The sequence below is a fragment of the Brassica oleracea genome, chromosome C4 (assembly GCF_000695525.1).
Source record: "Brassica oleracea var. oleracea cultivar TO1000 chromosome C4, BOL, whole genome shotgun sequence".
Classification (NCBI taxonomy): Eukaryota; Viridiplantae; Streptophyta; class Magnoliopsida; order Brassicales; family Brassicaceae; genus Brassica; species Brassica oleracea.
This window is the reverse complement of record NC_027751.1, coordinates 46,264,217-46,273,693: the sequence shown is the minus strand read 5'-3', so window position 1 is coordinate 46,273,693 and position 9,477 is coordinate 46,264,217. Positions and strand designations below refer to the sequence as shown.

Sequence of the window (9,477 nt, the reverse complement as noted above, 5' to 3'; positions counted from 1 at the left end):
GCGAGAAGCACCGCACACCGGAAAGGTAAGCGAATTACATAGATGAGGACGGCTCAGGGTCAAAATATGGAGAGTGGGCAAAAAATATTTTAAAAGAGTAATGTTCAAAAATGTGACAAATTAAAATACAATTCTGACGCTAAAACCATCAATCTTAAAATTAACAAATGCCTAAATGCAAAGTTATTAAAATTCAATATAATTTACATTAAAAGCTCACTTCACCACACAATTACTATTATACACACAACAACACATTATTGAAAAACAAACACATAATATATTAACATATTACCTAATACTACATAACACAATAAAACATCAAATAATTCTCTTTACAAATAAGAAAGACCACTTAATTACATCATCCAAAAAATCATATCTAACAGCAATAAAACAATATCCCGCGCGAAGTGCGGGCACCCTTCTAGTACATTTATAAAGTTCAAAAAAAAGTATTAATACACGAATGTATATACTCAAAAATAAGCGGAAAATGTAACAATGAAATAAGAATGTAGTGTTTGAAAAAAAGAATAAGAATGTATATTTTATATGTTTGTAAATGTGTCAAAAAGATTAGAGTTCATAGACTGAGGACCTGATCTGAGCTATATTGAGTAACTATTGTATTGCAACATGCACGGTATCAAAGTGACTGCAAAGCTAATGGCGTAGCACCAAAACAATTCCCTCTCAAATGCGATTTCTCACTTTTAATCAGCCTTTGTTCAAAGCCCAATTTTTACGGGCCCCAATTTTTACTAATATAATAGATAAATAAAGAGTGCTTTCGTTTCATGGTACCTAATCTTCTCTTTTTTTCTGTTTTATAAGAGCATCTTTATCATAGAAACACTAATGAATTTCTTAATGATTAATTAATTATATAAGTGTAGTTAGTGAACTTAAGAAATCTAGTTAACAAACGGTTCGATTTTGTGCTTCTAATGGTAGTTTCTTAATTAAGGGTTCTTATAAATTTTTTTTTAAGATAAAATTTATTTATTAAATAAAACATATTACAAGATACCATTTTCAACATAGGTTTTTAAACAAAGACATAAAAACAAAGATTACTGAAATAAACGACAATAATTTCAAAAAAGCATCGGAGCTCAGTTGTTGTCTTCATCACGTCCAAATTTGCGCCATATATGTTCAACCAAATCAGATTTCAGGCGTTGATGCATTTGTTTATCACGAATTCGAGTTCGAAGACCCATCATATTGGCGATATTTGAAGGCATATCTGTAGGATACGTGAGATCGACATGTGAACTTTCGGCGTCTTCTCCTTGTTGGAACTCAGAAACATTAAACTGAGTGTATCCATCTCGTTCGTCTTCTACTATCATATTATGGAGTATGATACATGCTCTCATAATATTCCCAATTTTGACTTTATCCCCAAAAAGTGATAGATTCTTAACAATGGCAAAACAAGCTTGCAAGACTCCAAAAGCACGCTCGACATCTTTTCGGGCAACTTCTTGACGTTGAACAAATAAAACTGCTTTCGGGCCTTGTGGTGTTTGAATAGAGTGGATAAAAGTTGCTCATTTCGGGTAAATACCATCGGTGAGATAGTAAGCCATTTGGTGCTCTCTTCCATTGACGGAGTAAGTGACTTGCGGAGCTTGACCGTTTAATATGTCATCAAAAACAGGTGAACGATCAAGAACATTGATATCATTTAAGGTACCTGGAGGCCCAAAAAATGCATGCCATATCCAGAGATCATATGAAGCAACCGCCTCTAAAACGATGGTTGGCTTACCCGAACCACGAGAATATTGTCCTTTCCAAGCGGTGGGACAGTTCTCCCACTCCCAATGCATACAATCGATGCTTCCTATCATCCCGGGAAATTCACGCTGCTCACCAATATCAAGTAGACGTTGAAGATCAGTGGGTGTTGGTCATCTTAGATACTCATCCCCAAATAAATTTATTATTCATTCCACAAACTTTTCCACACACGCCCGAGTTGTAGTTTCACCGAGCCGGAGGTATTCGTCGACCGTATCAGCCGCAGTACCATATGCCAAAACACGAATAGCTGCGGTACACTTTTGGAGTGTAGAGAGCCCAAGCCTTACAAGACCGTCTTTCTTTTGGAGAAAGAAGTGAACTTCGTTGGAGAGTCGATCAATAATGTGCATGAACAATCGTCTGTTCATTCTAAATCGTCGTCGGAATAAATTTTCAGGATACGTTGGAGTTTCACTGAAATAATCATTCCATAAACGTATATGATCTGCTTCACGGTTTCTTTCGATATAAACACAATTTTTCCTTTCCGGCCTCTCCTCTTCTTGACCACCATAAGCAAGGACCATATTCTCGAACGTTTGATCAAAAAGTTGATCAAATTGTTGATCTAAAAGTTGATCAAAATTCTCGTCATCTGATCCTTCAAAATTGTAATTAGAAGAAGACGCCATATTGTTTGATAAGGAGAAGTTTGGAGAAGATCGAGAGATTGATATATGGTTTGTAACACTTTCACTAGAATGAGGGAAGGAATATGAAAGATTTAAAATTTGATTTTAGATGAAAGTTTGGAGAAGATCGAGAGATTGAAATTTGATTTGTATTTTTGTAGATAGATATTGTAGAGAAGGAATTGTAGATGTTGTAGATGTTGTGAATTGGTAAAGAGAAGGAATAATGAAAAGATCGCACAAATGGGTGTTGTGAATTAACTTTCACTACCACAACTATTTAAAGACAATGGTCGAAGTAAACAACAAATAACATGACCAATACCAAACAACATGACACAACATGACACAACATCGGAGGGAGTCCACTTCTTCCTTTCTCTGTGTTCTGTTGGTGTGTCTTCACCGAGCTATGATGATCCGAGGTCCCCACCAGGTGTAAAACTCTCAAAACGAAAGGGTTCATCAATGAAACTACGTTGTTGACTTGTAAGAAGGTCAACAAAATTAGAGTTCACAGTAGGCCTGGGCAAAAAATCCGGAACCCGAAATCCGAACCGAACCCGAACCGAAAAACCCGATCCGTTATCCGACCCAAAACATAAAAATACCCTAACGGATCTTGTAGGGTGGTACAAAAAATATCTGAATCTGAAGTGTTATTAACCGAACCCGAACGGGTAACCCGAAAAATCCGAAATTAATAGTCAATATAAATATTTTGAAATATATATAAATATTCCAATTATTAAATTCAATATTTGTGGTAATATTATATATAATAATAAATATTAAAATTCTAGTAAGTGCTTTAAGTACACAATTAGTTATAAATAAGTATTTTATAATTTTCTCATTGAACTAAAAAGTCTACTCTCTATAAGACAATACATATTGTTTACAAATGATGTTTGTTTTCATGCTTGATTTAACATTTTATTATTATTTTATCAATTTTATATGTGATAGATTAATTTTTATTTAATTTATATGTTTTTCTTTATGTTTTACTTCACAAATTTTGATTTTTACTTTGGTTATATCCGAACCGAACCGATATAACCCGAATTCGTACGATATATGATTACTTTATGGGTTTTATGATGCAATACAATTTTGAACCGAACCCGAAGTGTTATTATCCGAACCCGACCCGTACTAATAAAATTTTAGTATGGGACCTAGAAGCATAAACCCGAAAACCCGAAAAACCCGATCCGAATGCCAATGGGTACCCGAACGCCCATGCCTAGTTCACAGTAAATGGATTCGTAGAATCCATTTTCTAAATTTTCGAAGAAGAGAGAAAGAGAAGAAGGATCCTAACCACAAACTAATAGAGGAAAATATGAAAGAAAGAGAAATAAAACCAGAATTAATAGAGGAGAAGAGAAAGGTTAATATATGACTTAACATGTATCTAACATATTAATTCACTAACCACAAACTAACTCTAAACATCATTCATCACGCACATTCACTAACCACAACCTAACTCCTCTAACTATCATTCATCACACGCATTCATCACAATCAACTACTGTCCAGAGTAAAGAAATAAAGAAAAAAGCAACAAAATAGAATGAAGTTAAGAGCAGTGGAGTGATCGTACCTACAGTAAGTTTTTGTCATTATTACGCATTAGCAACTTGCTTGACAAGACTGACACCAACGTTCTTGCCTTTATCCTTCAGCTCAACATCAGCGGCATTGATTTTAACTGAAGTCAGTTCCTTCTCCCTGCATATAGAGTTCAAGCAAACTGTCAATCAAACACTACAGAGAAAGATGATATGTCTCATCTATATTCTGAATTAAGATGGACTTATATTCCTAACAATCTGTACAAGATAACAAAAAGGCTAAGACTTTTGTTTACTTTAATCTCTTAGCATAAAGCTCAGCCTCCCAAGAAGCACCAATCGAAGCCATAGCCTGAAACATTATATTGACCTTTGTAATCTCAATCAAATTTTTCACTTAACTGACCTTATAACTTAAGATTCGACAGCTTTGTAATCCGGATATTTACCTTTCTAATCCCGATTGAACACTATTTGAATCAAGCTGGTGATACTCTACGCGATCGGTTAGCATCTCCACATCAAATCTCCAGCTTCTTCTCCACCCTCCATTGCTTCTAAACTCTTCTCCTCTCTCCGTGAATCAAGTCTCCGGCTACAGAGAGCTTTTGTAAAATCAGAGAGCGCTAATCCAGTATAATTCTGAGAAGAAAGAATAAGAGGAACAAAAATCAATATAACAATTCGAATGAAAGCAAGTAGATTGAGAGAACCCAGATGAAACGAAGCCAAACAATTGATCGCCGTTGACAAACAATTCGAATTCGCTCTCACCTTGCCTTGGACTCTGATCTTCCAAAAGTATCATCTAACTCTCGCTCAGATCTTCCCCAAACGGTAACCAATTCGACAAACAATTGATCGCCGTCGTCGGCCATGCGGAGACACGAGATCGCCGTCGTTGCCCATACGGAGAAAACAAGAGAGAAGACGATCTCGTTACGACAAAAACAAAAAAGAGAAAAGAAACATAAAATTAATTTTCAGTTTGACAACAAGCTGACACGTGTCTCCCTTCTTTGCCTAAGGATCAGTTACGCAAATCTCAGTTTAAGGATCGGTTTTGCCATTTTCTTTTAATTTTCATTTAATTAAATGATGCAATTAGTTAAAACCCTTCATTAAGAAACAACGATAAAGATGCTATAACGTTTCATACACCTCTACATGTAAGATCTTACAATGGCCCATACAGCTTCTTCGTCTTTTCTCTACTACATACATTTCACAGGGTTGGTACTCCTAAATACATAAAGGTTAATCACATCATTCATGGTTGGTACTCCTACTCCGTTTGATGTGATCTTCTAAACCAAAAAAGTAGTTAAGTGATGATGGTCTCGTGGTAAAAAACTTAGAAATGTGGCATAAACATGTTCTTTCTCCGGACTCGAAATTTCAGGGAAGTCTTTTACTCTCATTTATTCAGTCAAAATAGTATTATACTAACAAAAAAAGTAGTATTATACTTTAAGTTTACTAGAAAAATCTGGTGAAATGACTAGTAAAACAAACCGTTAGATTAATGAGTAATGACCCCAAAAAAAGAAAACCTCAAAGAACCGGTTATTTGACGTAAAAGCTGGTCCGGTTAAGTTAATTTGATAGCGTTGGAGAGAGTGAAGACAGATTCAACTGCAAATCCGCGAAATCAAACCTTCTGTAATCGCATCTTCACCTCACACCTCTAAAACCCCCAACTCTCTCGATTCATCGATCAAACAATCATTTCACTTCTGATCGTTCAAAGAGCTCTCCGATCTCACCGATCTCAATCAACATGGCTTCAAACGGCGCATCTCCGGTCTCCTTTTTGCTCTCTCGATCTGTGCGAATTATGTTAGCTGTTTCTCTAATTTATCGTTTGCTATCGTGAAATGAGCAGAGAACTGTTGATGCTACGGACAACAGCTTGGAAAGGATCAAGCGACAGCTAGCAACTGGCTCCGGTCGGAACTTGCTACAGGGACCGCTTTACAAGCGGTCTGAAACTGTAAGTTCCGGTTTTTTTTTGATGGGTTCTCTTCAATTTTAGTGGATTGATCAAAAGTCTCTTCCTTTTCTGGACTTGCTTGTGTATAGAGTTGTATAGCTTAAGCTTCAATTGTTCGTCTGACAAGTCTTTGTGTTTCTGTTTATGTGTGATATAGCTGAGAAAATGGAACGAACGATGGGTGATACTTGATCCAACCACAGGGAAAATGGAGTACAAGTGAGTACTATCAATTGCTTATGTAGCTGGGATCACTTCATGGGGGGGGTATTGTGTTAAGTGCTGATGTGTTTCCATGACTCAGGACAAGACGGAACGAACCAGCTATCAAGGGAACGATTCTGTTTGACGAAAATAGCACAATCACTGTCTCCCCTGTCAACTTCCAGTATGCATTGCTACATTCTCTTTCTTTCTTCTGACTAATCAGCATTATTTAAGTTCGTATCTATTTTCTTTTGTGTTTCAGGGGTCTTCCGAAATATAATGGCTGCTGTATCTGTATCCTTGTTTCTAAGTATATTGTTGGCAAGTTTATAGTTCTGTTTTTTGTTTAAAAGGAGATGAATGATTGATGTAGAGACAGAGTTGAGTTTTTCTTCAACATGATTTAGATATTAGTACCCCACAGAAGAAAGATTACTTCTTGTGTGCAGAGACTCCTGGTGCAGCTAAAGCTTGGGTTACTACCTTACAGTAAGTCATCTAGTTCTTGATCTTTCTCTCTTAGAGATGCCAGTGCCACCATGCTTATCCTTGTTGGCCTTTGGAATATTCAGTGCGACACAGCTAGTTCTAAAGGCACATAAGGAGGCTGTTGATTCTCTTAGCGGAAGCGGTTCTTCAACGCTTGGTACGGTTGCAACCGTTGTTGCCGCTGCTAATTCAACAGCGCTGGAATGTTCCAAAGAGATCCAAGCAGCAATGCAGGTCTCTCTGAGGAACGCACTGAAAATCACCGCTAATAAACCGATCGATGGACCACTAGATGATTTGACTATAATGAAGGTCCGCTATTTGTGCATCTCTCTTTCACTGCATATAGCATATAGAGATCCATTCTGCAGTGTCTTGCTGAGTGATGTAAATCATATAGAAGACATCTTTATACAATTTTATGTTCAGGTTAGCTTTAATTGAGCCACTTACATGTTGCAGGAAACTCTGCGTGTGAAAGATGAAGAACTACAGAATTTAGCGCGAGAACTTCGTTCTCGTGACTCAATGATAAAAGAGATAGCAGATAAGCTATCTGAGACGGCTGAAGCAGCTGTAGCGGCAGCATCTGCAGCTCATACAATGGATGAACAAAGGAAAATTGTTTGTGTGGAGCTTGAGCGCTTATCTAAAGACTCAGAGAGACAGCAAGAAGCGGCTATATCGAAGGTAATGAATGATGAGGCCTTGTCATGTATGTTCATCTTTATTGTTGTTAATTGATTGTTGTATCTACCATGTAGCTAAAGGAACTGGAAGAGAAGACATCTACTCTGAGTAGGGAAAAAGATCAACTGGTCAAGGAAAGAGACTCTGCTCTCAAAGAGGCACATCTGTGGCGGTCTGAGCTGGGGAAAGCCAGAGAGCGTGTCGTCATACTTGAAGGAGCTGTTGTGAGAGCCGAAGAGAAAGCGAGGGTTGCAGAAGCAAGTGGTGAAGCAAAAGCAAAGGAGGCTTCTCAGAGAGAGGCAGCTGCTTGGGCGGAGAAGCAAGAGCTTTTAGCATATGTGAATATGTTACAAACCCAGCTTCAAAGGTTAAGCATATCTGAATCCTATCTCCCAAGCAAACTCAGTATTATTATAAAGTGGCATTAATTATAATTTATCATTTGAATAAACAGGCAGCAGCTAGAGACGGAGCAAGTGTTTGAGGAGAAGACGGAATCTACGAACGGCGAAACATCTCTTCCGATGACGAAGGAAACAGAAAAGGATGTGGACAAAGCATGTTTGAGCGTTTCCAAAACAGCGTCTATGCCGGGAGAGAATGTAGTCCATATGAGTGAAGATCAGGTGGTAAACGCTCAGGCTCCGGTTGGAGAAAACGAATGGAATGATATTCAGGCGACAGAGGCTAGAGTTTCTGATGTAAGAGAAATATCTGCAGAGACTGAACGAGACAGCTTGGATATCACTGTAGTAACTCCTGAATCCGATGTTCCACGCAATGATCTACCTCCTGAGTCTTTTCATCATCAGCCTTGATGGATAAATGGTAGGGACGACCTTGGTACATTTTTATATACTCTGATGTGCTGGTAATGTTTGGAGATTTGATTGTTCTAACAAACCAAAAAGAGTTGCTATTTGGTTTTGCTTGTGCCGTAACATTTTGTCTATCTCTCAGCAACCTCTTGAGTTTCTGTCTGACTTGGTAATGACTTGGGAAGAACAAAGAGATGTGTTTTAAATTTTTAATTGTTGAATGATGTTATGTTTGTGTTCACGTGGCATTTTCTTTTGCCGGTTTTGGACACGATGAATGCAGGTATTTTCCTGCATGAATGATGTTACTAACAAACATGAATTAACTCCAATTTGTTTAGAGTTCGTATGTTATTATTTGGATCTGATGAATGCAGGTATTGTCCTGCATGAATGGTGTTATGAACGAACGTGAATCGAGAAAAACTTAAAGAAAAATGTATTGAGCCAAATGTCAATTTAGAGTTCGTAAATTATTATGTGAATAAATAAATTTATAATTCTTTAAACCCATATTTATAATAGTTTCAAAAATTCAATTTTATTTAAAAAAAAAAAATTCTTAATCTTAAAAGTATACCGTACGGAGGCCGAATGGCCGAATGGCCGAATGGCCGAATGGCCCCATACCCCCAGATATCAATCTTGATAGTGAGTTAAAAAAAATGAATAATCAAAATGTGGTTGGAATGAGCTAAACAAGAGATATATGATTAAGTTCCTCTAGATTCAAACCTCAACTCAATCACACAGAATTGGAGTTACAATATGAAACAAAAGAGAAAAGAGAGGTGACATACATAAGATAAGAGGAGGCATACAGTTACTCTTTATTAAAAACCTCACATTAAACACAAGCATTGCTTTGAAACCCCAAAACACACACAAAGAACAAAGGGATGTGTTTTGAACTTTTAATTGTTGAATGAAGTTATGTTTGTGTTCACATGGCATTTTCTTATGCAGGTATTTTGAACATGATGAATGCAGTTATTAACGAACATGAATTAACGGATCAAATGCTGGTATGGGACAAAGGGGTCAAAAAAATCTAGAATGGACCTCTTCTATTTTTAATTAAACAATATATTAAAAATAAATAAAAAATGGGGGTAAAAAACCATAAGACCTACAAAATTAAACATATTTACTAGTTTATGCCATGACTATCCTACCCAGATTTGACCCGGATCCATACCCAAAATCCGACCCAATTTTAACCCTAATCTTCTTCTTCTTCCACTTTTTTT

At 36.9% G+C, this 9,477-nt stretch overlaps 1 protein-coding gene and 1 long non-coding RNA gene across 2 annotated transcripts; one reads left to right on the top strand and one right to left on the bottom strand.

Moving 5' to 3' along the window:
* Positions 1-3,656: 3,656 nt before the first annotated feature.
* On the bottom strand, positions 3,657-4,954 carry LOC106341768. Its single transcript, XR_001269760.1, has 4 exons — positions 4,805-4,954; positions 4,480-4,672; positions 4,327-4,382; positions 3,657-4,187 (listed from the first exon to the last, which is right to left on the bottom strand). It is a non-coding gene; the product is annotated as an uncharacterized LOC106341768 (long non-coding RNA).
* A 712-nt stretch (positions 4,955-5,666) lies between these two features.
* Positions 5,667-8,475, top strand: LOC106343060 (switch-associated protein 70-like). The gene is made up of 10 exons (XM_013782184.1): positions 5,667-5,834; positions 5,916-6,023; positions 6,181-6,242; positions 6,328-6,411; positions 6,493-6,524; positions 6,638-6,719; positions 6,803-7,031; positions 7,182-7,409; positions 7,484-7,776; positions 7,864-8,475. Exons 1-10 carry the CDS (start codon positions 5,811-5,813, stop codon positions 8,225-8,227), a joined length of 1,506 nt encoding a protein of 501 aa, XP_013637638.1. The 5' UTR covers positions 5,667-5,810; the 3' UTR covers positions 8,228-8,475.
* Positions 8,476-9,477: the final 1,002 nt, after the last annotated feature.

Excerpts from the sequence above, each read along its gene's own strand:
- LOC106343060 (XM_013782184.1), top strand. The coding sequence starts at position 5,811 with ATGGCTTCAAACGGCGCATCTCCG. Across the intron at positions 5,835-5,915 it reads CTTCAAACGGCGCATCTCCG|AGAACTGTTGATGCTACGGA; the intron begins GTCTCCTTTTTG and ends TGAAATGAGCAG. Across the intron at positions 6,525-6,637 it reads ATATAATGGCTGCTGTATCT|ATATTAGTACCCCACAGAAG; the intron begins GTATCCTTGTTT and ends AACATGATTTAG.